This window comes from Cololabis saira, chromosome 16, assembly GCF_033807715.1.
Source record: "Cololabis saira isolate AMF1-May2022 chromosome 16, fColSai1.1, whole genome shotgun sequence".
NCBI lineage: Eukaryota > Metazoa > Chordata > Actinopteri > Beloniformes > Belonidae > Cololabis > Cololabis saira.
Window position 1 is genome coordinate 23,829,946 of NC_084602.1, and position 27,572 is coordinate 23,857,517.

Genomic DNA, 27,572 nt, shown 5'->3' on the forward strand with positions numbered 1-27,572 from the left:
ATTTGTGTGTGTTGCATTTAATCAAGAAAATTCTCAAATATAATACAAATGTTTTATTAAAACATACATGTATAGTATACACTTATGTCACTGGATTCCATACAAAGTATTTACATATTGTCAGAGTATTTTAATGGGCAGAGAGACATTGATCAGCAATTGTACAGTATAAGGTTTTTGTGATGTTCAGGCAGGTCCTGAATTCTGAATTCACCAAGTTTGTGTATATACAGCAGTAGTGATTGAATATGTTGAATAATGTAGACAGCATACGCACGGCTTAGAGAGCACTTACAGAGAGTTACAGATGATATTGGATAAGGACAATAAAAATACTCTGTTCTTATATAAATTTTTCAGTCTTTTAAATATTTGTACAATTCACAAGAGAAACTGCAAAAGGAACAGACGATTATTGACTTGAAATATGTAAAAATGTTATGACTTTTTATTAAATGTCTGTAGGTTCTGCTTCTGGGTGCACTGTCTACCCTTGATGAGTGGTTTCTCTAATGATGATCTAAAGTGCAGTTCAGACCAAAGTCCCCTGCAATTAAGCCATGCTTGATGAGGTCTTACCCACTCAAACAAACAAGACCGGGTGCACTTAAAAAACACACACACACACACACACACAAGCATGAATGTCATACTTTTGAAAGTCAGTGAGGCATTTTTACACAACACCCTGTCTGCCCCGCCCCCACCCCGAGTCACGGCAAATCCAGAACTAATGATGAATATGTACAACTCTGTAGATGTCATCAAAGTAACGGATTATTTCATAGCTACAGTATTTGCAGTTAAAGTGTTATGTGCGATGTCAAGGAAAATAATCTATAAGGTGATCTACTCGCTCTGTGTCCAATGGTGTTCAAACTACCGTATGCATGCCTTAACTGGGCTCCTGAAAAATAATTTACCGCTAGAATAAAGAGGAAGCGAGTATCTCGAGAAAGGTAATTGTAGCTGTAACTGCAGCAACTAGTCTCTAAATGTGTTGCGCTGTACTGCACAGTTCACACCAGGACCGCAATACACCAGAATACCATGGCTCCTTGCATCGCCTCTAAACTACTATACGCTTTATAGGTCAGTGAGAAAAGACATTTCAGATCAGACACCCATAAGGAATCAAAAATGTAAACCTCTTATAAAAATAAACTCAATCATGAGCTCAATATACAGTAAAAACAGCTGGCCTTATAAAAATATAGTGATTTCTTTCTCTCTTTTTTTTTTCAACAGTTCTTAAAGCGTTTGCAGGGTGCTGAGGTTGAGGGAAAGATGAGGAGCGTTGAGGGTGTGGAAGCATGGTAGGACTGGTTGTGTCTGCGAGGAGGCGGGCTGACTGATGGGGGGGAGGGAAGGCCCCACAGTAACACTGTCCCTCTTAGTGCCAGCTGCAACAAGCACGGGCTGTCTTTAGTGGATGTTGAAGTTTCTGAAGAAGTCAAAGGTCGCGCCCAAGGCCCAGCTCGTCTCCACGTTGTTCACCTTCTTGGCCAGCTGTTGAATCAAGAAGAGAAACACGTTCATTCACCCACTGTTATGAAACATACATCATTTAAATCCTGTGACATGGTCATATTTGCACATAGCAGCATGGCCCTGGGTCGCTCACCTGCAGCACAGTGCTGTCTTTGAAGCCGAAGCCCTCCTTTAGCAAGGCAGTGATATATGTCATATCCATGCAGAGGAAGGGGTTGATAGCACGGTATTTGGTCATTTTGTTGCACACTGCAAACAAACAAAAAAAAAGCCACAGATTTCAGAAACAACATTAACAAGACTCCATATAACTAAGAAAACAATCATTCACCTTATCAAGTACTTCCACATAACAGTAGAATAATAATAAAAAGTCTAACCCCTGTGCTACATGATTGAAAGATGACATTTCAGTTTGGTTTGGTCGCATAAACAGGGAGGTGTGAGGAACACAGCTGAGGGTCAGCACGAGGCTGCAGGTGGGTGGTGGTGCGTAACAGCTGAGCAGAATCTGCGTGTGAGCGTGTCAGCGTGTGAAAGCCTCCAGGTGGTGTGTGGCTGTCAGGTGGCCTCCTGCCTGGGCTCGGCAGACATCACCTCAGCTGCCAGCCCAGACTGAACTAGACCCGTGACGCTGTTCCCACAACACTAACTCATTCCTACTCGCTATGGATGTGCTCTTGTGTTATAGCTGTCAGGAAAGCATTTTCGGTCGATGTATAAAGCGCATTTTTACGTAAACCTTTGAGGGACAAACATCCTTCTATTTATCCAGCCTTGAAGAAGTTACAAGTAACTCCTACCTTCTTTGGCTTTCTTCTTAAAGTCCCTGACTTCAACCGCACCACCTCGATTGCCATCTGTGAGGAAAAACAAACGTGCAATTTAAATAACTACTTTGTGCAAAGAGATTATAATTACCATGAAAGATAATAGCGCTGGAAGGTGGCTCGTTGATCTGTTCCCACTCACCAATGAGGCCAGTTTCCACAGCTCTGTCATAGTAGTGGGAGAAAGCGTAGAAGATGCTGCCCTTCACCTCGTACGGCTGGTGAAAAATACCTTTGACGACCCGTAAGACCTCGTAGTAGCACAATTTATACCCTGCGAATCCTGCACCAAAAACAAAGAAAAAGAAAAAAAGACAAGATATGTTTTATTCAAGACATAATTCCACTAAACGTCAAAAGAAATGTAGGAAACGGTGACTTTAAGGAGACGAAAGTGGAACGACTCTGAGTTCAATCTAAGAGCTCACCAGGTCATATAGAAGGGAAGTCCCAAAGGTTTCACACGGCCCCATGGGCACGGTTGTTTAAATTGTGCCGGCAAAAACCATGTGCTGACAGGAGCTGCAGTTAGCGCAGCCCTGTTGTAATGTCTATTTTTACCACATAATTGTGAGCGGGCCAGATCAAGCTGCTCGTTACACACACACGAAAAAAACTCGGGAACAAGCTCAGCATCTTTTGGCTACTCAACTGCGGTATGGGAGTGACTGCCCTATTTGTGAAGTTAACTTACAGTTTTCTTTTTCCTTTAAATACAAGGTTGATGACAGTATAATTGTTCACAAGGGAACATGGAGAATGAGAGATGACAAAACATGGGTTTGGTGCCAAGATTTAAGGAACATAAGCTGATGCCTGTTATCATGTGAGATTGCACTGCTCAGTACTCCATTGTAATCCAAAATTGAGGGAGGAATGTGTGGATTGTTGGACCAAAGGCCCTGGGAAGGCGATCAAAACCTCAAACGGCTTTTATCTTACCGTCTGGAATACCGCTAACTTTGTAGGTTTTTCCTCCAAAAGTCAGTTCTTCTCTGTACTTCTTTGGGAGACAGGAGCTTGTGAAGACTTTCCAATCCAGTCCTGGGAAAGCAGGAAAGCAACAAACAGTTAGCCTTTTGCTGTATTTCTTTTTTTTTTTTAAATAAATATAAATCGCAAAGAAGAGAGGTTAAAAAATGTATGAGCTATACTTTACCATCAGCTCCTAGTGCTCCAAGAGTTGCAAGGCGGGCGGCTTTTATTCCATTTCCAAGATAACTATGTAATGATTACATATAATTATGGTAAGTTTTTAGACAATTATGTATGTTTCACTCTCAAGTCTCAAGAAAATATACAACATCCTCTTACTCTGTTATTTACCTGTGTGTGTAGAGTTCATATGTGCTATTGAAGAGGTTAAATCTGGCTGTGTAGCTGGAAGGAGCCGTTTGAATCGTTTTCTGTTGGATTAACACATGTTAAGTGTTGAGTTTTTTTTTTAAATTCATAATAAAGTGATATTTATGACACATTAAATATTAAATTCACCTTGGACTTTGGAAGGAATGTGATCTGCGTAGATCCTCCACCTAAATCCAGAATCCCCACCGTCTTCCTTGTGTTGGAGTACAAATGTCCTGCGGAAAGACAAACAACAAGTTCAAATCTCCACCTTGGATGGAGGTGTTGCGTGTCGTCAGCATACTGTTAAATCTTGAGGAACTACCTCCATCTTTCCTAAAAATCCATCTCTTTTAAGAATGATGTATGTTTAAAGAGAAAAATTCAGTTTTTCAAACTAAAATCTGATGGCGCCACAGTGGTAATGTACAACGTGAAGACATATTGCTTGTTTTTTCTAACTATTTGGGGCCAATGATTCCAGCAGAGAGGAGACAAGCTTATGTGTACTCTAGAGCCTCCTGACCACTAACACCACTGTAGCAAAACACAAGCAATGTCTTACCTGTAAGGAAGTTCACAGTGACCCAGGCAAGGACTCCTGAAACAGCAGTGGGTGAAAATGACAGCATTAGTCAAAACCTGACGAGTCATTACCACTGACGCATCACAAATTCATTTGTAAGTGATGAAACATTCGGGAAAAAAAACTAGTCTCACATGCAAAGTAATTGTCCTCATAAAGGGAAGATAACAATAAAGAATTAACACTATGTGATGAAATATAACGCAGCGAGTGTGTAACGAGTGATGTGGAGGTTCACATTAAATGAAAGGGCGTGGGGCAACTTGCCCTCACACTGGTGTGTTTATGTGGTGCAATGAGGTAGTAACCAAACCCTTGTAAAAAGAATTACAAGAGACCATTGTTTCAAACAAACTCAAAAAAGCACCTGGTCAGACGATGCTTAAGTGAAAAATCATGAATAAATATATATAGAAACATATAAAAAGATTGCATCATGCATGTTATATACGGTTCAAACAGTAATGATTGAAAATAATGAATATATATTTGACTGACCTTCATTTGCTCCATCCATGATGGAAACACTTTCCTCCGGCACATAGAAAGGAGATTCATCAAACGCTTCTTTCACCTGTGGAAAATATTTCTCACTGATGAATATGAGTTACAGTTAACAAAGATCCATGCTTTTGTTGTCTATTATTACAACTTGTATTAGGAGCAGGTTTATTCAGGTTCCAGAGGACAAACTGCCGGCTGTGTTGCAGAGTGACAGATAATCTAAACCACAAACATGGCTGGAACAGCAGCCTGGATAATACTTAAAATGCCAAATATGGTTGCTCCACACAACCCAACAACAGCTGTTCCTTGCTAAATGATAGCCACCAAATGGGCAGACTTGCTGCCTTTTCGTTCAGTGACACTTGTAAGTACTTAGTGGTTTTCTCATCCCATTCCCTGGTGGGACGGCTGGTGTTTGTGCCAGACTGTCTGAGGGCAGAGTGAAAACGTGCCTCACCTCCTTCAGAATGCCATTGGCTTCATCTTCAGTCAACATGCGCAGACCCGCTGTGGCCTTCAGGACCACTGGCGTCCTCCTCCACTCCTCCTCTGGCACTGTCTTTTGGGCAAGCTTCAGCAACTGATGGATGGTGGTCCCAGCCTGGAGAAGATGACAAAATAAAGATGATCCGTGCTCTACCAGGCATTTTTTAAGAGATAATTATTTGATAAAGATGCAAAACCCCAAAGCATCAGACATCATTGGGGATTTTGGGAATTGTGTGTTTTACACCAAATGAGCCCAACCCAAAATAAAATAAAAATTGCTGTGGTTTAGTGGTTTTGAGACTATGAGCAATAAGTGATGGAGCAACATCAAACGTACCTGTTCAGGGTTGTCCTTGTATTCAGACAGTCCTGGTTTCACTGCATGGTACATCTCATTGTCCAGAACTGGCAGCTCAACTAAAGAAAGTCAGGAAAAAAATATTACAAACTACTCAGCCAAAATGTGTGGGATTCTGGATGAGTACAGTTTTTTTTTTTTCTAACGCTCTAATATTCAGACTGCGGTACTTTACCTTCATACAGATTGAGTTTTAAAAGTCTGTTTCCTTCCTACACAGTTGAGTCAGACAGGCAAATTAAAAGTCCACCTCTGCTACTTTTAGATTGCCCATCAATTAAAAAATAGAGGTTAAAATACAGAGGTTCTTTTCAATTCAGGAGACTCGTTACAATCTTAGAGGTGTCTGTAATTTCACAGTACAAATGGCTAAAAAAGGTATGAAAAGGAGATGTGTCTCCATTACTGGAGTTAAATTCTGGAATGATGCCAACATAAATTTAAAAACATGTCATTCTTTTGTTGTATTTAAGAAAATGGTTTGTAAAGCTATTTTTGAAGCTTATAAGTGCAATTGACCATCTGTTAATGTTTCTTTGCTTTTCTATTGTTTCTTTGCCTTTTGTTGTTTCTTTGCTTTTCTATTCTCTTTTTGGTTTTCTGGAGGTTGGTAGCCAAAAATAGAAAGTTGGTACTATAGGATAGGCTTTTATAAGCAGTTTGCTTCTGCCTATGCCTTTTCAGTTATTGTTCAACACATTTTTTTGGTTTTGTATGAAAAGTTAATGCTGTGTACAATGTTTTTTGGGTGTTGTTTTGTGTTGCAATGACTGAATAAACTTAATTCATTCAATTCTGCCTGTGCATTTTTTATTAATTTTTTTTAATTTTTTTGCACTTTTTTGCACCCAGCCAATAACAGCAAGCAGCGTGGGAGTGAGCAGCACGCGTAAAAGGCTGATTTATGGTTCCGCGTTCCATCAACGCAGAGCCTACGCCGTAATCCTACGGCGTAGGCTCTGCGTCGATTTAACTTGGAACCATAATTCAGGCTTAAATGCAGTGGCACCACCAAGGGGTGGCCAAGGGTGGCCACGGCCCCCCCTACAAATTTGCTGGCCTCCCTACTGGCCACCCCTACGGAAGAGTATTAGGGCCAGGCAGGAGAAAAATAATAATAAAATTTAGAGGAGGAAGATTTTTTTTTCATTATGCACTTCGAGAAAAAAATCGAAATGTCGAGAAAAAAGTCGAAATGTCGAGAAAAAAGTCGAAATGTAAATATTAATGTTGAAGTACAATTTCGAGCAAAAAGTCGAAATGTATTTCAACTTTATTCTCGAAATTTCGACTTTATTCACGAAATTTCGACTTTATTCTTGAAATTGTATTTCAACATTAATTTCAACATTTCGACTTTTTTCTCGAAGTGCACAATAAAAAAAAATCTTCCCCTCTCAAATATTTTTTCTCTTGCATGGCCTTAATTCTCTTCCGTAATAAACCTAAGTATATCAGTAGGCGTTTTTTAAGTATTTCTGAGCCTACATTCCTGTAATGATGGCTTTTAGTTTTGGTGTCCACCCCAATTTAAGTGGCCCCATCTGGCCCCCCCTATGAAACATTTTTGGAGGCGCCCCTGCTTAAATGCCTATGCACTAGTGCGTAAAGTGTCGCTGCGTTTACCTGGGTCCTTCTGGATGAACTTATAGATGTGGATCCTGGTCCCGGTGCTCCCGGCGTCAAACATGACCCCGTAAAAAACGCGGCTGCCGACGGGGGAGGAGGCTTCGGGGGGAGCCTGGTGCACCTGAGGCGGGTGCAGGAACGTCTCAGGTGCGGGATGCACCACCTCCGGCACCGGGTGGAAAGCCTCCGGTACGGGCTGCAGGACTTCTGGAGCAGCCGGCGCCGGGTGGAAAACGTGGGGAATCTCCGGGTGCGTCGGGACCTCGGGCGCGGGGTTGGAGGCGTCGGGGAGGTGGTTGTCCGTGTTGGCGGAGTGCTCCCGGTAGCGGTAGAAGTGGGGGACGTAGCGGTGGTGCCGGTAGTAGGTCGCCCCCGCGGGGACACTCGCCGACAGCAGCCAGACGCACAGCCAGGCGCACACGGCGGAGAGCAGAGTCGGCGTGGCCATTCTGGAAAAGGAGATGGTGCTGCAGACGCAGTGGATGCTGGAGCAGAAGAGGCGTGCAGGGGACCGACCTGGAGAGAGAGCAGTGGGAGATGGAGAGACGCAGAGTGGATGCGATGCTGCACACTCAGGACTGTCCGGTCAGCTGATTACAGTATATAAAGACGTAAGGGCTTGGCGTGGGGCCACAGCGAGAGCAGCCGTCCACCAATCCTGTGGAGGTCCATCCCAACTCCATCCCAACTCCATCCCAACTCCATCAGGAGTCCCCTCCACCGCCATCACCCCCCACCCACACCCTGAGCTGAGCTGGAGACTCACTACCTGCCTACCGACAGTATTTCCCTTTCTTTTTCTCTTTTTTTTTAATGAGGATTATTTCTGGCAGTGTTTTTCCCTTCCTCACATTTACTGGTTATAATGAAGCCAGTCCCTTTATGAAAGGAGAAATATATATATATTTTTAAAAGAAGTTAAAATGAATGGCTCACATTTAAGAAGAAAAAAAACTCTAAAGAAATGGGCTTAAAATACCTTTTATGGGCGTATTTAAGACTTGTATTGTAAGACTTGCTTAAGAAATCCTTCACAATGCACTACTTTGGACTTTCACAATTGTATGTGCTGACATTTCACCACTCTAAATTAGGGGTGATGTAAGTTTTTGTTTTGTTGTTAAAAAAAATGACAATCTGATTTTGTTCTACTCTATTAATTTCTGCAGTTTGTAAAAGTTGATGACATAAATGCTTCAATTTTGTTAATGTTTGCAATTATATTGAGGTAGGTTTTTACCATGTGAGTATTTAAAACATGGCTTCGTGAAGAGTTTGCTCTAAGATGAATATTTCTTTGGAGCTCATTCAGTAACTATCCTAAATCTCGTTTAGTATTTCAAATACAAAATAAAACTAACATTTTCTTCACAATTCTGCAACAATGACTACATTAAATCCATTGGAGCTGTTTCATCAACCTTAAAAAATGCAAATGCCACCTGCACTCCAGCTGGCATAAAAGTTAAAAGAATGTTCGCAATCATCTCACTCCCACTCATCTCTGTGTTAACCACAGGCTTTCCAAGGGAAAGATATTTGAGCTGCAAGGCACGTTTCGTGACAGAATAAATGAAAAGCGTGAGTAGCTGTTTCTCCACTTTAGGTTGGAGTTTGGCGTGCCATCGTAACCCGTGCTTTGGTGTATCAGCTAATTCCTTCTCACTCAGGGTCAGTAGTTTATGGCACAGGATGGAAAAGCTCCTGTGATATTACACAGCAGTGCAGCACGGCGTCAAAGAGACTCCAAAGACCTTACATGAACTTCTGATTTGTACCCAACTGTGATATTTTTCACCCACTTTGTACCTGCAGAAAGAGGACTGATACTGAAAAAGATGGCAACGAAGGCGTCCCTGGAGAACTGACCCTTTGTCAACCCCCTGATTTGTCTCATGCAAGAACTGTGGCAGAAAACCAAGATGCTGGCTTGCCCAGCCAGAGGGCAATGGGAGGGGCGGAGGTCCTTTCGATGGGCACAAGAAAGTGCAGGATATCCACGGTGAACACAATGTGCAGAGGGTGGGGCTTGGCACCAGTGTTCACCCATCATGCCATTCCACTCCCAGGACACTCAACTGTGCAAAGCACTGTTCCAACACTGTAATTTGGACTAAAAATATTGGACTTTCTTTCCTCCTTCCTTTTTTCTAAATACTGTGGCTACTTTTTTCAATCTTGTGGCTGACCAGAATGGTCGTTCGCCCCTATCAAAGTGTGCTTGTGCAGGACCTCTCACTAAATTCTGTCCAAAGATGTCTTGGTTTTATATTAAGGGAAACCAGATATTGGTGAAACGTAAAACAAATTTGTCCTACTTGAAAGTATTAGATGTTTAAACTGCCTTTTTTGTTAATTTTAAAACCACTTTAACGTATGTTCAGGCATGTCCTGTATATAATTATGCAATTAACATTTATAGTGTGCAATGTTTGGACAGCAGTAATCCATCTTAGGACAGTTGGTGCTTCTGCCATGAATCATATGATTTAGTCTCTAACACACACAAACACACACCTTTTTCAACTGTAAAGTGATGCAATGGGAACTTCCCTCTTTGGAAGATGCTAAAATAAAACGGTTTGAATAAATATGGGATTTTACGGATAAAGAAATGGAATTACTGGAGAATTTGTATGTAGCCAAGTCATGCCAATTTGCATTGTTACTCTCTGAACCCGTTGTACCAGGCCTGTCTGAGGCATGACACAGCACATTGCAAACACACTGTGTTAAACAAGACTTAGTTTGAATTCAAGGTTTGGTATTTTGTTTCAAGTTAACTGAGACCGTAAAAGTACTAGAAAGGACCCCAGCTTTGTAATCTACACTGTGCAATATATCATTAATATGCTGCAATGTTGCCCTCAGGAATGCCATGTTTGTGGGTGTCCTACCCCAACAAGTCCATTGAAGAGACCCAAACCTTGTCATTACAATTCCAATGATAATGACAGCTTTGAAAAACTCTGGGTTATTTCAGTTTTCTCTCCTCACTGTCATAGTAATTACCTTTAAATTTAGTCTTCAAACTCTCGTTGTGATGCCAGAGCGCAGATAAACCCTATATGATTGAGTTTACAGTAGCTACACCCTACACTACATTTTTTTTTCTCTTTCACATGTTAAGTAAATATCAGTCATCAATCAGATTTGGACACTCAGGCTCTTGCCGGCGGAGAGCAGAACAAGATGATAAAGAAGACTCAGTGGTTTTCAGCTTGAATTTAGGACCTGCCTTTACATTGTTTTCTTTCATTTATCTCTTGGCTGAACTTCTCCAAAGATGTAACCAAACTCCATTGACTCTCATCTTAGCGGTTTTCCCAACAGACAGCAACCACAGGGATGGTAGTGACAAACACATAGTTCTTTAAAAGACAGCATGGACAATGCTGCAAACAGGAGTCAAGTGTATCCCATGTCATACTGTGGGAAAAGATAATGAGCAAACAGGTCCTGTTTAATAGAGCCCAGCAAGGGAAGGTTGCAATTAAAAGACGTGACAAATTTAGTCATTTAGTGTCAGTTCACAGGCTTTTCAGGAGAACATCCACCAAACATGATCTTCTCTCGTGACTAATTTATTGATTACCGTAAAACTGGCATTCCTGGTTGAAATCTCTTAAGTAATGGGATATATGATATAGCGAATTCTTTTATATATATATATTTTATTTTTTATTTTTTTAATGGAACTAATTATTGCAAATAAAAGCAGATTGTATTTAGAATTATTATTATTATTATTTTTATTATTAATTGACTCATCAGATGAACAACTAAAAAATGGTGAGGAAGTATCCGAATGTGAAAAAAAAGTGTTCAGGAGAACCTGAATTACATTGAATTACTTACCCTACCTTTAAAACAAACTTTTTTTTTTTTTTAAAGCAAGCAGGACTGTTGCAGTACAGCCATGTCCTGTTTATTCTTTCGTATATGACAACAAATAATACATGATCTCTCATTTAAATCTCATATCAATAATGTCATCCCTTCAGCCTGTTTCCGTCGTCTGTCTCAGTCCATCCTTTTCCCTAAAAGTACTGCTGCTCTGATTCACAGCCCGTCTAACCTTTTACTGACTCCCTTCTGTTTGTTCTTCCCGTCAAGTATATCCTTAAACAGCAACTGGTCGATCTATCCATCATGACAGCTAAAACTGCTATTATGGTGGAACGGGGTGTTATAGGCGTACATTATAAAACCTCTCCAGGCAAACTTGTGATATGGGACGGTCTATACCGGGGCATAAAAACCGACCTGTACAAACATTTAAGTAAACGCAGGCGCTGACATTGTGGTAACGCTCGAAGAAAAGTCAGATGGGCCGTTGTAACTTGTGTTAGGATTCTATGAAATGGTTTAAAGGTTTGAAGGGTTTTTCTATACGATTCTGCACTGGTGGTTTTTCTCTATTTGCAGGGGCAACTCCTGTTTTATGACTAAGCTGTTAAAATAGTTCAGATATTTACTCTTCGTTAGTTGAAGACAATGAAGGGAAACAGATGTTTTAACACTGATGGGTCTCTTCCGTTATCTGGGTTGACATTTCATGTAAGAAGCAATAAACAGGCATATACGGCTGTCCACGGTATGCATTTGTCTCCTACCTATGTGGTTTGAGAAAAATGTACCTCCGGCTGGAAAACATTATGCATGATATAGTAAAAGCTTGTATTAACCTTTGATTCTGTTCACTTGTTTTCTTGGCTTTGTCTGGACTACAAAGCACTGAATGGTCTTGGACCAAAATACATGCTTGATCTGTTAGTTCCCTATGAAGCTCCCAGACCCCTGAGGTTCATCTGGATCTGGTTTGTTGTGTGTCCCAAGAACAAGAACCAACAAACTTCCTGTACACCTGAGGTCTGCTCAAACTGTCAGCTCCTTTAAATCAGGCCTAAGAACATTACTGTTTACTGAAGCGTCCTTAAATTGAATACTTACCTGCTGTACTCTACTGCCTTTACTTTTTTTTTAATATATCTTTTTATTTCACAATAATTTTCACAATTCACATTTTCCCATTCACGATTTCTATTCTACCCACATTCCTACCCTCTCCATAATTACCCTAGGGAAAAAAAACAAAACAACAAAACAACAAAAAAAAACATACATTAAGGGAGAACAAAATTAAATAAATATAAAAATAAATAAATAAATAAAATATAATGGCAGAAACAGCGATATCAAACTATATATATATATCCATACATAGCCTACATACAAACATACATACATATAAGGCACAAGTTCGAAAATAGAGATACTCATTGGTCCCCTTTGGAAAAATTCTCCAGTTTTGAAAATAATGGAAACCAAAATTCTTGAAAAATATGACCACGGTTGTATTTTTCCCAAGTAAAATTTTCCAATGGTAAAAAAAAAAACAAAAAAAAAACTGCCTTTACTTTTTAACAACTTGTGCTTTTTATTATTTTACCTATTTTCTTATATTTCTATTACATTTTATTTGTTGTTTACTGTTTAATTGTGTCTTACCGCTTTTAATGTTGATGTAAAGCACTTTTAATTACCTGGTGTTGAATTGTGTTATACACTTGCCTTGCCTTACCTTGTCTATGGTGCAGCAGACAAACGAACACGTGATCGCCGTCTCCATGGCAACACCTCAAACATCCACAGCTGCCGTCCCCAGACCTCTCGGTAGTAATGTCCATTATCTCTGACTTTTTTTTAGTGTTGTAATAGCAATGCCGACGACGAAAGCAAACAAAAAAGTAAAGCAGTTGAAAGGCGGGTAAGTGTTGTAGTGTTTGTTGTGTTGTTGCATACTACTCAAGTTTTGGATTTAAAAATAGGCCTACAGGAAATTTTCACCAGCCCAACCGAGTTCCAGTATCTTACATTTTAAAACAGATTTACAACAAATCTAAAATAACTACCTGTCATCCACTTATAAACTACAATTATGTTCAGAATCTGATTGGCCGACCTTTTTTTTTTTTTTTTTTGACACTGAAATGCCATGGACATTCCTATGTATGTAATTCCTATAATAAAGCCTAAATGAAAACACAAAGGGGAATTAAAGCACATTTATTTATTTTAAATATTTTCAGTTTTGAAGATTGTCTTCAAGTGAAAAATTTACATTTTCTTTTAATTTGTCATTTTCACTCATGTGGCTCTCTAGCATTATGATTGATGACACAGACGCATGTTTCTGTGTCTCCAGCTGTTATATTTTTCAGAAGTAGTAACTGTTCCCTGTCCTGCTCCTCTTTAGGAAATTAAATTCAGTTTCCCATTTTTAGAGATATTTACACGAAGTCTTCGCTTTTTGGGCAGAAATGTCTTCTCTCTCGTTACATCCATCCATCTCTGATTTGTTATTCCGAGTTTGCTCCCGTTGTCGCCACTAATCTCGCGAGAACCAGTCTACAGCAAGCAGCAGTTCTCGCGAGGCTAGTGACAATTCAGTTTGCAGATAAAAAGTTATTATATTATAAATCGGGAAATTTATGGGGAAAATATTAATACAGGAGGACGGCGGGAAAGAGGGGTAAAATACGGCAGTTTCCCGGCCAAAACAGGAGACTTGACAGGTATGTTATTGTCAGAGGTGGGTAGTAACGAGTTACATTTACTCCGTTACATTTACTTGAATAAGTTTTGGGGAATTTTGTACTTTTAGGAGTAGTTTTGAATCACTATACTTTGTACTTTTACTTGAGTAGATTTGTGAAGAAGAAACTGTTACTCTTACTCCGCTACATTAGGCCACGTTGAGCTGTTACTTTTCTTTTATCCCTTTTATCCGCGTACGCGTCAATCTCATGACATCATTGAGTGATTCTTTGGGAAAAATGTTTGTTTTTGCATGTTTTGTCACATTTACCCAGACTCAAACACACACAGAGTTTCTATGAGTTCATGGGCTTGTTCTAGTTCTGCCTGGTTAAAAAAGAAAAGTACAAAGACTTGAAATGTTGTGCTACTTGTGCTTAATTTATTTTTTTATTCTGTTATTATTTTATTATTTATTAAAGTACTTGAATTTACTCTAAGATTATTTTAATTGAAGCTATTTTGATTAATTTTATTATTTTATTGATTTAATTTGCCTGAAGATGATTATTTTGTACTTTTATCTGTTTGAATGGTTGTGTTAAAAAAATAAATCAGACGTTACTCAACAGTTACTCAGTACTTGAGTAGTTTTTTCACCAAGTACTTTTTTACTTTTACTCAAGTAATCATTTGGATGACTACTTTTTACTTCTACTTGAGTCACATTATTCTGAAGTAACAGTACTTTTACTTGAGTACAATTTTTGGCTACTTTACCCACCTCTGGTTATTGTATAGTGCATACTCAAGCTACAGCTGCAATGTGTCTTTTTTATAGTAAAGGGAAGAAAGACAGCAAACATGAGTCAAAAGGGTCCAAACAGTCCGACGCCGAGACGCCTGGAGCCAACGTCGCTCTGTGGGAGCTGAGGTTAAAGGCCACCAGCCAGGACTTGGCTGAGTACAGAAAATCCAACCTGAACTTGGAACGCGCCAACGCGCACCTGAGCGATCACCTGCGCCAGGCGGAGCAAAGCTCCGTGGATAAAACCGGCTCCTGGTGGAGAGAAGTGGAAGCTAAGGAAGATAAGGTAAGGAGGGAGTTTGAGTCTAAATGTGTAATCAATTATGTTTAATATAGCTACATTAAAACGTTTCTAACAAAGTGTTGCTCAACAGATTATTATGCTCGAGGAAAGTCTCAAAAGACGAACAAAACTTGCAGATGAAGAGAAGAGCAAACTGGTGAGACCTTTGAAAGATCTGCGTGTTCGTTTGGCTGGTGCACCATAAGAAAACCAGTGAACAGAATCAAATGTTATTACAAGTTTTTATTATATTATGCACAATATTTTCCAAGGTAGGAGAGAAATGCACACAGTGGTCATCGATCCAACCCTATTTATACTGAAAAGGGAGGTGTTTTGTACATTATAGGTGCGGATGTTGAACCTTATCTGTGGAGACATCTGTGGGGAAAGAAACCTAAACATGTCACACTTTCAGCCATATATATCCTGCTGATTGTTTCTTACTTAAGATGTTAACTCAGAAAATACCTAAGATCACTAAAACTTTGAGAAAAACAGGATGGAACCTATCAGTTTTAAAACATTTACTTCTCTTCATTGTCTTCACCTAAAGAAGAACTCAGCTAAACAGTCTAGTCATACAAACAGGAGTTGGTTCTGCACTGAGAGTAACCACCAGTGTAGAATCTTATAGAAAAACCCCTCATACCTTTAAAAATTTCATAAAATCCTAACACCTTGTTAAACTGTCCACTTTGCCATATCAGATGTGTTACTTTTAGTTCAGTTGTTTTTAGATTCCTGTTTTTGTGGGCCATGTTTTCTTTGGAGAACCTGCAATGCAGCCCCTTAAGTTCATTAAAGTTGTCCCTTTGTTCCTCATCCAGCAACCTAATGAGTGTTCCTTTGGGCCAATCTTTTATCAACACCTTGGGAGCCTTTCATATGCTAATTTGCTGGCTCTTATCTGTTTCATAACGTATAAAAATGCAATACAATTGTCATTTGATTGCTGGTGACCTTATCCTGAAGTAGCTTTTCTTCACATGATGTGCCAGTTTGGTACACTGTCCACCTACTGTGATGGAGCCTCGGGTTTCTGCTGAGATGTAGGTGCAAACAGTTTCTCATTTCATGTTGCTGCACTCATCCTTTCCCTACTATTGTCCTGCAGGTTATCAACTGCCATAACTACACTGGCTAGAGGATTACTCATAGGTTCAAAGTGATTAAGCATAATTCTTATCCTGACTTTCTTCTTTTTTTCTTGGTCATTTGCAATACTTGCATTAGGTCCATGAAAGACAGTTTGGGGGTCTTTCAAATGATCCAGTGCCTAAGTGACGAATAAATTAATTGTTAAATACATGCATGGATTAAAAAAGTATATTAAAACAACAATGTAGCCCAAAAAGTGTTGTTTTCATAGCACAAAATGGCATTTCTGTGATAAGAGTCCATGCATCTCAAAGCTGTAACATCTCAAAAATGTCCTGCACTGTCTCTTAACAGCTGTATTCTGTGTAATTATGTTGGCTTTCATTATGGTAAAAAACAACAACCAAACAAAGCAACTATATAATAATTTAAAACAAAACTAAAAAACAAAGCCTTGCATTCCAAGTTACATTTTCTAATTTTATTTTAATCCTTGACAGTGGTCACAAGGAAAAAAAAGAATTATAATTGAAAAGTGCTTGGTTGAGAATAGGCAGCCACACTGCTGGTCTGATGTGTTAACCATACTTCAATTGTCTCACAGATCTTTAGTCTAGAATGCCATGCTGGGTTACATAATATACACCAAAGGCACTTTTTTTGACTCGTACCCTCACTGACCTCTGCTTCCCATAGTTAAACCCCAGCCAGCAAATTTACATGATAGAGTCAAGTGCCAAAAAAAAGGTACTGAAAACCTTTTTTTTCTTTTGCTAGCAGCTGTTTTCCATCTCCCAGCCCTTACTTCATGATAGTAAAATGGAGTCCAAAAGCTTCTGAGGATGAAAAAGGAAGCACGGTCTGGATCAACTTGAAACAACCCAATTTCAGACATGTATGAAGTTGTCACATATGTGTATTTAAAGGGAAAATATTGCGCTCGACTCCAAAGATGTGACTTCAAGACTTTCTTTTCAAAGCCCTTTTAAATTTGCAAGGTGATAAAACTGTTCATTGTGAAAATTAGACTGTGAAAGGCCTGGACTGCAGTTTCAAAAACAACATGGTTAGACTTGAGACGTTCATTCAGACAAATAAATATTTTGTTCAAAGTATGAGGAAAAGAGAAATGCAGGCATTCATTATCACATTGGGCTTTACACTGGTAGATATTTTTAAAAGGTTACCATTGATAGATTGCATAAAAAAACTAGAAGATGCAAATGAATGTGTGTGTCTGTTTCACTGACCTAGAGGAGCATTTACACCGTTATTGTGTATCTATAACGATTAGGCCCGCAGTTGTAATCAGATGGTTGAAAACCTTTCATTTAGTCGTCATGTCCATGTTTGTGGGTGCATGTTTTTCTAGTCTTTCATGAGTTTGGTCACTTGGTCACATTTTTGCTCAGATTCACTTCTCCACAGTGGCATCTTGAGACATTTAACATGACTGATCTGTGCTCAAATTGGCTTGCAGAAGAGTTTACCCCCTTGAACTCAAACCTAAAGTATCTTCTTCCTTCTACAGCTCACGCTGAAGGAACTTTTGTTGCAGCTTCAGTATAGATGAAGTGTTGTAGAAAAGCAAGTGCATTTATTCTGTATTTTGTACACCAAATGTTTTTTCTTCCTTTGTCCAACATGTGTGAAGGTCGGAGAGATCAACCTGATCGGGTATGAAATGAGCAAAACGAAGGCGAGGGAAGCACAAATGGAGCAAAAAATAAGTGATGTGAGGACACAGAAAACAGACTCAAATCACTTCATTTATAAAGATTTAAAATGTAACCACGATTCTTGTTTTTATTTTTTTGCAGATTAAAAAAAGCAAGGAGATTGCTGACTTAGAGTACAGAGAAAATGTAATAAAAATGGAAGAAAGATTCCTCAAGGAAAAGGTACCAAGTATTATTCCCCCTAATACACCATGAAGTAGGTTTTTAATGGAAAAATTAGTTATGATTTTCCTGTTGGAGGAGTGCAATTTTATACATTTCCTTGCAGACATGCCTGGCAAGAGAAAAAAAGGAGCGATACAATCAACAGATAGCTCTGTTGAAGCTGGAACAGCATCAAGCCATTGAGTGAGTGTGTTTCTGCTGCTGCGTTACAGTCTAATTTTATCCTTTAAACTGTGCTGTCATGCTACATGCAACGAGAAAATAACTTCCCAGTATAAAGTCATTATGTATAAAAATATGTATAATAAATGGATATATACAGTATCAGTATATTATAATACTGTACATACTTCTTTATTATCATTCAAACTATTTACAGGATGAACCAAATACAAATTCTCAGGTCTTGATGTAGCTTATAAAAAAATGTAAATGAACTAAGTAATAATAATAATGGAAATAAAATGACATAATAAAATAGTACAACCTACACCATAATAGTACACCACTGGAATGCTTAATCTCTATTCATCTGTTATATAAGTGTGTGTGTATGTACAGGGCACAAGGCCAGCAACAGCAATATTTTAAAGTATTTATATATATTTAAAATATTTTTATATTTTAAAATATATGTAGCCAGAACTAATGTTATTTCTTAGACCACACTGGTTTTTCATGTTTATGACAGTGTACATCACTTTAGCCAATGATCACATCCATCCCAGAAACATCTACAGGAAGCAGAGAGTAAAGCATCTGTGGAAGACAAGTTTATTATGTTTGAGGCCATAAGATGTGCACTGTACCTGAGCTATGCTATTTTTACAGCTCATAAAACATCAAAATTGATAATAGTGTGGCCTTGCCAGCTTGGTCTTTATGTCAACAACTGATTGAATTATGATCACCAAAGCCAAACATACCAATCCGGATTATTCTGTTTTCATTTGCAATGCCATTTGATGTTTGGACGCTCCATACATTCAATGTTTTATTCTCCCTAAGCCAACTCATGCAGAATAAAATAAAACTATAACGTGTACATTTTCAAGATTCATAAAGATTTGTAATCGGAGACAAGCTTCTGTGATCTTTTTGTTTTCTTAATTTAGGAAGCTAAAAAGTGACTCACTAAAGAAGCTTGAGAAGCTAAATGAACCTCTGAGAAATACCATACCATACCATACCTTGGAGGAATGTAAACATGCAGTGACTGAGAAAAAAATCTCACTGGTACAGGGCAAGGTATGTTTGAACCAAAGGATGGTAAACATCAGTGTAACTATTAACCCCCAGTCCTTGGATGGAGACCATTCATCTCCATAAAGTCCTTTTTTTATATAGTTATGAAACACTTTTCAGACCTGTGCAGAAGATATTTCAGGTGTTTTCTTTCCCTTCTGTTGTTTACTTGTGCTGACCTTGTGTATTTTACTTGTGGTCCCACTACCCCCCACCCCTGACCTCCTGACTACTATCCAGCCCCTCAGTGGTTGTGGTGAGTTTCCACTGGTGACTGGGTTTAAATTCGGTGGCTTATCCTTTGCTGTTTTTTGACGCTGATTCGTTAAGGCGAATAAATATTGATTGTATTAATCTCATTGCTGATGGTGAGAGAAATCAAGAGGCTAAATCTGCTTTGCTGACACCTTGGCCTCTCAGCAGTACAAACTAAAGCACACATAATCAGTTTTACCTCTACTTTGGGATTAAAATGAGGTTTTCAAATTTAGCTGTCATTTATTTCACTTCTCTGCTCTTATGCCTTCTCCAGGAAATGCTTGAGTTGACCATAAATGAGAACAAAGCTAAACTGAAGGACTTAAATGGTAAGATTTCTAAGCTTAGGGCCAAGCTGGCTTCCTTGGAAGAGGCCTTGGCGCTAAAGGCTTGGACCCTTGAGCAAATGAAGAAGGAGGAGGAGATGGAACTATTTACCGTCCAGACCAGCCAGGTAGAGTTGGCCAATTTGAAGAAGGTTGTCATCATGCAAGGGGAGGAGATACAGAAAGCAAAGCAGCTGGTGAGGACCATTGTGAAGATGAACAAAGACCCAGAGAAGTTCTTCCATGAGGCACTGGAGCATGTGAAGAGGAAGATTGCTGCTAGCACGCCTAGGTACAAAACTGAGGATTAGAGAAGCCACAGTAGGAAAGATAAAGTTCCCATCCATCCGCCCCTTCCATAAAAGTCCCTACAATACCAATTCTGTCCATTCAGAGATGGACGGAGTTGGTATCATGACTTGTAGAGCTGTGGTTGACTGTTATATTTTAAAAATGTCTTATGTTTGATAAATGCACATGCTGCTTATTCAGTGATACATTACTCTCTTTGTGGTCAATATTAATGCATACAAATACTGGATTATTCCATGAATGTGTGTGATCCTGTTGTTTGAAGGTCTCATCCCCCAGGCAGTGAAGTTCAACTCACATGGGAGCAAAAGGAACAAGTGCTCGAACTTCTCTTTGCAAAAATGAATGAAGAGAAGGAAAGGTAATAAAGTCTTCCAGTAGCTTTGCTGGTCCTTTTGTTCACAGATATAAGTAGCACATTATAGCACGCTAAAATGAATTGAAACGGGATCAATTAACTGAGGAACAAAGTGGAGTGACACCATGCACTTAGGCCAAGCTGAGCCTCGGCTGACTCCTCCCTCTTTTTAATGTTTTAAACAGCCATTTTGTCAGCAGAAGAGGATACCATAAAACATAAGTTAGGTTTCAACCAATTTTCTTTTCCATCCAACTGCTTAAAAAGAATGAAGAAAGAGTCTGGGCACAACAGTAAAAATAGGCCTGGCCACAGAGTCGAGTGCTTGGAAACAAACATCTGGTCACGTCGATTTTCTTTCAGCCTATTGGTCCGTCTTCACGTGCACTAGCAGTTTATTTTGTTCTTTGAACACTTGTGGTTAGAGAGCAGCTGGTAACATGATTTTCATGAAGGAGTGTGCACGGGGTCTGGATGTACAGGATAAAGGCAAGGAAGAGAAGTGTCATGTTAGCAGGGTTCTGGCACCGGGTCCAGCGGAATAACACAGAACATTTGGCAGGTGAAGACAGTTAGCAGCTTCCAAATCTGTGAGCATTGTCTTGATCCAGATTAACCTCTCAAACAAGGCTGCAGACCTGATTAAAAGTTACCAGTGTTTTATGAAACTCTTCCTAAAACTACTATTTATTTTGTGTCATTAACACCAATGTTGCAGAGTAAGTTGCAAAAAGAATGTACATGAGAAAAGTTGTACCTTCTTGCAATTTAGAAGCCTGTGTAGATTTATTGGCCCCACATTGCATGTTTAGCTGAAACAGCAGTGGCTGCAAGAACGTCAGTTTCTACATGTGATTTATCAAGACGGTTGCATTTTGGTGTTGTATAATGATGACTGTCTTCCAGAATTAGAGAGGAGCTCTGCCCAGCAACTATCAGCCCCCAGGCGCCTGAGACCATTCTGCCTTCAACCCCAAACAGTCGGCCGGATGAGCACACCACATGACCTCAGTGAAGCCTCCATCACTCTCTGAATTGTTTGCTTTGCTTTGCATCTTTCCCCGAAGAGTGTCGTACATGAGTACGGTACGAATACAAGATGTGTGTTTGTACTTGCTGAATACATTTTAGGATGCATGCATATTCAGCACTTGTTATTTTCTTTTACATATGAACCTTTTTTTTTTTTTTTTTTAAATTCTGTCACAATCCACTGGGAAAAAAAAAATATTGCTGACCACAAATGTGGAAAATGTGAATGGGACAACATAGAATAGCGCAGTTAGGCTTAATAGCATTGTTTATATCAACGATAAAACAGTCATTGGATGGTGACTCACTGTGTCCATGGCAACCATATTCATGGAGGTTATACATTATAAAAATACAAGTACACTACAGTTTTAATAATGGTGTTGTACTTTAGGTATTAACATCTGTAGATATCTGTTGCATGTAAAATGTTAAAATATGCCCCGGTGAAGGACATTTCCACAGCTTCTGTGTATACATCGAAGACACATCCAATAAAAAGCCTCTAAAGGGAGTGGTATGACATAACTCATCTATTCTCAGACAACTTGTACTGCAAGTCTGCTTTGTATGTGGATGAGAATAGCTTTAATTCCCCCCAGAAGCCTTTGAGAATTAAGTATTTAGCGTCCCATTGTTGGCATGGTAACCGCAGGGCTTTTCAAGGTGGCATCTTCAGCTTTCCATTGTGAGGTTACAGTTTTGATCTGAGTGTAGAACTGAATGCCCTGAGGAGAAAAAATAAAACATTTTACATCAAAACTTTGCATGACTCCTTTTTTTAATGCTTAAACAAGTGTTTACTCAGTGCTTACTTGTTTGCCATAAAAGTTCATGTCCCCTCTGAAAGATCCTCTTGATCCAGTGAAGGAGAACATTGGCAGTGGCACTGGAATGGGAACATTGACTCCAACCTACACATAAGAAGTGTTTTCCTTTTAAATTTCTATATTTGTGAGCTTTTGAAAAAACAATTCGGATATATCAAATTGCTAGGTTGGGCAAGGTGCGGCTGATGAATAGGGTGGTGCATCCATGCTGCTTAGAAAATAAACCTACATGATCACACTAAACAAAGATAAACTTCTGGCTTACATTTGCTGTTTTAAGACCATAGCATGCTCTTATGAAAGGGAGGAAAAACTAAATAAAACACTTTGCTGGGAAGTCTGTTGGGGCACGGCCGGTTTACACTGAAACAGCAAGAATAAGTTTGGACATACAAAAGGCCTTTTGGTGAAAGTACATGAAGGGAAGAAAAAAAAAGAAAAGAAAAGTAGATGTTTGTCACACAGAGGTTTGGAGAGGAGTGCAGCACATGGCCTGCACAACATTCCCCGACATGTGAACAGCAAACACAGGGCATAACTAGGCTCCACAGTCAAACAAACAGGGTGATGGCTGGCCATATTTATGCATAACTGCTAAAAAGGACTCTAGGAATCCCTTTTCAGTTTTAAGTTGAGATTTATCCTCCCTGGTTATTACCTGGAAAAATGTTCCTGTTTTCATTTAACAGACATATATTTGCTGTAGCTATTTGGAGTCTTAGTGGGTTGGGAAGTGGAAAGAAGGGGGTTGCATAAGGTGTATGATTTAGGTCCAAAGCAAACGAGGGAATGCGTGACATGGAAAAATTATTGTTTTTTTTGTTTGTTTAGTTTAAAGTATAATACGTAAAAGATTTTTCAAAAAGAAACATGGTGAGCTCATTGTTTGAGATGCTGCACAGACATAACGGAGGGATGTGAATGCCTCCTTTCTCCCAAAACAGGAGCGCATTTGGAGGCTGTAGCCACTCACCTGGCCCACGTCCACCTCGTGAGTGTATTTGCGTGCTGTGGCTCCATTTGTGGTGAAGATGGCTGTGCCGTTGCCATATGGGTTATTGTTGACTAAACTTATGGCATCATCGAGAGAGTCTGCCTCAAGAACAACCAACACGGGTCCAAAGATCTCTTCCTCGTAACACTTCATCTGAGGCTGTGAGAGCACAAAAGAAAAACTTTTACTGTACAGTTATAGTTATCTTAAATGGTATGTTACAGTTATTGTGGTACTCAAAGACATAAACTCACATACTGTGACATTTCCGATGATTGTCGGCCCTACAAAATTGCCATTCTCGTAGCCTTTAACCTTGACGGTTCGCCCATCCAGGAGCAGCTTCGCTCCCTCGTCCACCCCACTCTGAATCAGAGAGCACACTCTCTTCTTGGCCTCTGGAGAGATTAGAGGCCCCACGTCTGATCCAGGCTGGTCTCCTAGAAGGGCCCCATAAAGAACCAGGTCTAAGGTTACACACCATGGTACGTTAAAGGCAGTGACATTCACATACTTTTTTTTGTTGTTGTTTTTTGGGGCCACAAACACTCAAAAAACCAGGACAAGCAGCACACAGAGGCACTCCCACCAAAAGGGATAGTTGCGGGTTTCCTGTGTACTACTCAAATGTTTAACCCTGCATGACTACACACAGAGAAAATTATTCTCCATTTTACCTCACATTAACTTCTTTCTCAAAGTATTTGATGGTCTAAACCGCCATTTAGGTCCAGGCCACATATTTGGCCACAAATTTGCAGCATGACTGACTCAACAAGCCGTCGCTCCCTGCAGACTCCGTGAAATCCCAACAGTGCATAAGACAAGAGGTGAAGTTCGGGCGGTGTGGGTGGCCCAAGAATGACTAAACTACAAGGCCCTTGGGAGAGCAAGCTCAGGAGAGATGGAGGTGACGAGGGGGGGGCGATGGGGTGTGGTACCTGCATTCACTCGCAGAGCCTTGGCACGCTGGACCAGCTCCGGCAGCCAGCTCCGCGCCTCACCCACCAGGATGGCGGTGGACAGGGCCATGCAGCGCTGTCCTGCTGCCCCGAACGCTGCGCCCACAAGCTGGTTCAGGGTGTTCTCCTTGTTTGCATCAGGCATCACCACACCATGGTTCTTAGCACCCTGTGGTACACGAGAAGTGGTTAGCCGTCAACCATTTGATCTGCACATTTTCAAATAAGCTGGTTTGTCACAAGTTGTAACAGGATAACAAGGATTGACCTAATCAAATAAAGTCATCTTGGTCCACAATTTGACTGATGGCAGAACATAATGGACACAAACCACAGTGTGTGTGTGTGTGTCCCACAATGATGCACAACTCCAAACAGTTTAACAAATCCTATCCTCCCCAAATCCTCTTCAGGGAAATTTTAAATAAGAAAAAAAAAAAAAAAAAAAAAAAAACTGAAACCATTGGCCAATGCTGCCATCTCCTGGACATTTACAGCAGCTCTCAGACATTAGATCCTCACAGACTCACCATGTTGGACTGGACCCTTTTGCCATTTTTAGAGCCCCTCTCATAAATATACTCTCCAGCTTGATTTGAGCCCACAAAGCTGATGGCCTTGATGGCTGGATGATCACAGATGAAGTTCACAGCTGAGAGAAAAATAGACAAAACCGAGTCAACTTCTTCTAAAATGTCCATAGTTCATCCACATGAAATGATAACAACTGATGATGCAAAACACAGGGGAACACCACCACTACATTAGCCATGCTCTGATAGTCACTAATAAACTCTTACCGTTATGTTGTCCATGAATTATGTTGAGTGTCCCGTCTGGAGCGCCAGCGTCCTGCAGCATTTTAGCCAGGAGCATTGTGCAGGTCGGCACCCTCTCCGAGGGCTTCAGTAGGTATGTGTTGCCACATACCATGCCCATGGGCAACATCCACAGGGGTATCATAGCAGGGAAGTTGAAGGGGGCAATCCCAGCACACACCCCCAGGGGCAAGCGGTAGGTGTGAGTATCCATGTCTTTGGTGATGGATGGCAGAGTTTCACCGAGGAGTAAGGAGGTGACGCTGCAGGCATGCTCCACAACCTCTGCACAGACATAGTAAGAATACAACATTCATTTATTCAATCAGTCGTATTTTAACTACAAATAATGCAGGTGTGAACGGGCCTTCACAGCTGGATGATTTATAGGTTACAATCTGACTGACCGTCAACTGCTGATTTATGCAAGTCAACTCATTTGCCATTTGAGAGCATTTTATCTCATGTAATGACTGCACCGCTGTTCTTTGTTCAATTTTATAAGACGAGCATGCTTTTATCTATCAAGCCTTGAGCAATAAACATTATTCAAGAATATGGTTTTAGTCATTTCTGTTTTTAGGAAGTTTCTTGAAACAAGCCTTAGATCTTGTTGTTTTTTTAGATGATATAACAATATCTAAAATAAATAAAATCTATATCAAATCTATCTTTTTAAATAATACTTTTATAAAATAATTACATGGAAGTGACATTCCAATAAAAGCTGTACTTTATTGAATGATACAAATTAATCAATATATTGTATTCAATTACCTTAAAAACCAAAAAGGATATTAAAAACTGAAGCTTTTCACATGACAGAGCAACAGTTTTCAGACAAAAGCAGGCTAAATGACTGAATATAAGCTGTAAGCATTTCACAGAAGTTATGTGATTGTAGCTCAAATAACTGATTAATAATCTTTACAACCCCATTCATAAAAATGTAAATATTTAACTACACGTTCCCCTTTTGTAAATGTGTCTGTGTGCAAGTGTGGGCCAGATAAACTTACGCAATCCTCTGAACACGTCTCCCTCTGCGTCTGGGAGCGTCTTGCCCTGCTCCACCGTGATGGCCTTGGCCAGTTCTTTCTGAAGCACAAGCACAGGTTCTCATTCGTCCTGACTTTTCAGCTTGACATTTAATATGATTTATTGCTTTTAAATCTAATGAAACAGCAGATTTGAACTACTGCTGAACATTAAAAACCCTTGAACAGGTTTTTTTTCCTACGTGATACAACAGTTGTTTTCAGTTTCAGTGCACCTCGCTCTCTCCAAACCTTTGACTTACAATGTTGTCCTTGATGAGCTGCTGATAGCGCAGGAAGACCTGCTGCCGAGTCAAGATGGACGTCTCTGACCAGGACTGAAAGGTTCTGGAGCAGGAGCCGACAGCAGCCAACATCTCCTCCTGGGTGGCTTTGGGAACACGGGCGATCACTTCATTGGTAGCCTGCAAGACAGAAAAAAAACAGCACACAAAAAAAGTCAGCCATCCACTAAAAGTTCAGTTTCAATGAATTTACAAACATTTATGCAGATATTTTATTTTTCAGTTTTTAGTGTAAATTATTTGCAACTCTGACCTGTTAATGTGACTAACATCACTATTATTCTACACACAATAATCTGATATAGCTGTGATATCTATATGCATCTCAGCTCTCGATAGTTATTAAAAATACAGTGTTTAGTTGTCCAGACCAGGTGAAATACTTACAGGATTGTGAATGTCCAGCCATTCTGAACTCTTGGATTCTACAAACTTCCCATCGATGAAAAGTTTAACAGTCGGCTGTGAGGAGACATGTTACATAATTATCACTCAGTGACATTTGGTGTCAAATTTAAACTGTACGTTGATAGTTAAGGTACTTTAACTTCACTCACGACTGCAGAGGAGTAGCTCCTATGACCAACTTTAAGTGGGACCTGATAAAGAAATAGGGGAGGTCGTCAGTTTATCCAATACTGTATTTATTTATGGATCTCTTTACAAACTATAAATGCAAGTTTGCATTACATATTCTGTAAATCCTGCAGATAACCTGCTGTTTCCAGTTGCAGCCTGCTCTCCCACAAGATTAATGAGTTATGAAAAGAGGACAAAGTCAAACTGAATGGCCTGCATGAAGGAATGAATGCAGATCAGCCTGCAGGTGCAAGATGAGGTGTATTCATGTCTAAATACCCCAAGTAAGACTTCCTCCATCTTTTAAACCACTTCATTAAGTCCACTATAATGGATTTTAAGATCTTAAAAGAGAGGCAATAATTATCATTACCAGACTGTGAGTTTTTTCATACTGTCACTTTGTAGAAACACCAGTTGACCAGATAAATGGAGTGGGACAGTTTCAAAGCATACCTTAGTTCTTAGCACTGATCTTAATGCAGTTGACGCCATGGTGGGACAGTCAGGCAGCAGGCCGACTTCAGGTGTGCAGGTATCAGGCAGGTGTCAGGCAGGTGTCAGGCGGCCAGCAGAAGACATCACTCAACTTTGTACCTCACACTGAAGCATGAATTATGGTTGTGCGTTAAATCGACGTAGA

At 39.9% G+C, this 27,572-nt stretch overlaps 2 protein-coding genes and 1 pseudogene across 2 annotated transcripts; 1 reads left to right on the forward strand and 2 right to left on the reverse strand.

Moving 5' to 3' along the window:
• Nucleotides 1–30: 30 nt before the first annotated feature.
• LOC133462870 (ectonucleoside triphosphate diphosphohydrolase 5-like) lies at nt 31–7,802 on the reverse strand. Its single transcript, XM_061744338.1, has 13 exons — nt 7,235–7,802; nt 5,588–5,667; nt 5,219–5,362; nt 4,753–4,828; nt 4,234–4,269; nt 3,816–3,904; nt 3,648–3,727; nt 3,481–3,542; nt 3,264–3,365; nt 2,464–2,604; nt 2,295–2,351; nt 1,625–1,740; nt 31–1,509 (listed from the first exon to the last, which is right to left on the reverse strand). Exons 1-13 carry the CDS (start codon nt 7,683–7,685, stop codon nt 1,426–1,428), a joined length of 1,518 nt encoding a protein of 505 aa, XP_061600322.1. The 5' UTR covers nt 7,686–7,802; the 3' UTR covers nt 31–1,425.
• On the forward strand, nt 7,699–21,378 carry LOC133462151 (basal body-orientation factor 1-like; annotated as a pseudogene).
• Nucleotides 21,379–21,654: 276 nt separating this feature from the next.
• Nucleotides 21,655–27,523, reverse strand: aldh6a1 (aldehyde dehydrogenase 6 family, member A1). Its single transcript, XM_061743802.1, has 12 exons — nt 27,386–27,523; nt 26,908–26,949; nt 26,738–26,812; nt 26,309–26,470; nt 26,028–26,106; nt 24,991–25,293; nt 24,721–24,842; nt 24,170–24,359; nt 23,487–23,668; nt 23,208–23,387; nt 22,220–22,318; nt 21,655–22,132 (listed from the first exon to the last, which is right to left on the reverse strand). The coding sequence occupies exons 1-12, from the start codon at nt 27,422–27,424 to the stop codon at nt 22,028–22,030; spliced, it is 1,578 nt and encodes a 525-aa protein (XP_061599786.1). The 5' UTR covers nt 27,425–27,523; the 3' UTR covers nt 21,655–22,027.
• Between the last annotated feature and the right edge of the window lie 49 nt (nt 27,524–27,572).

Bases quoted from the DNA above. Each gene is read 5' to 3' on its own strand.
- aldh6a1 (XM_061743802.1), bottom strand. From the start codon at position 27,424: ATGGCGTCAACTGCATTAAGATCAGTGCTAAGAACTAAG. The intron at 25,294-26,027 runs GTAAGTTTATCT...ATGTCTGTGCAG, and splicing joins AGACGTGTTCAGAGGATTGC to AGGTTGTGGAGCATGCCTGC. The intron at 24,843-24,990 runs GTAAGAGTTTAT...TTTTTCTCTCAG, and splicing joins AATTCATGGACAACATAACG to CTGTGAACTTCATCTGTGAT.
- LOC133462870 (XM_061744338.1), bottom strand. From the start codon at position 7,685: ATGGCCACGCCGACTCTGCTCTCCGCCGTGTGCGCCTGGCTGTGCGTC. The intron at 3,543-3,647 runs GTAAATAACAGA...ATCATTACATAG, and splicing joins TATGAACTCTACACACACAG to TTATCTTGGAAATGGAATAA. The intron at 2,605-3,263 runs GTAAGATAAAAG...TTTTTGGTGCAG, and splicing joins AGTTAGCGGTATTCCAGACG to GATTCGCAGGGTATAAATTG.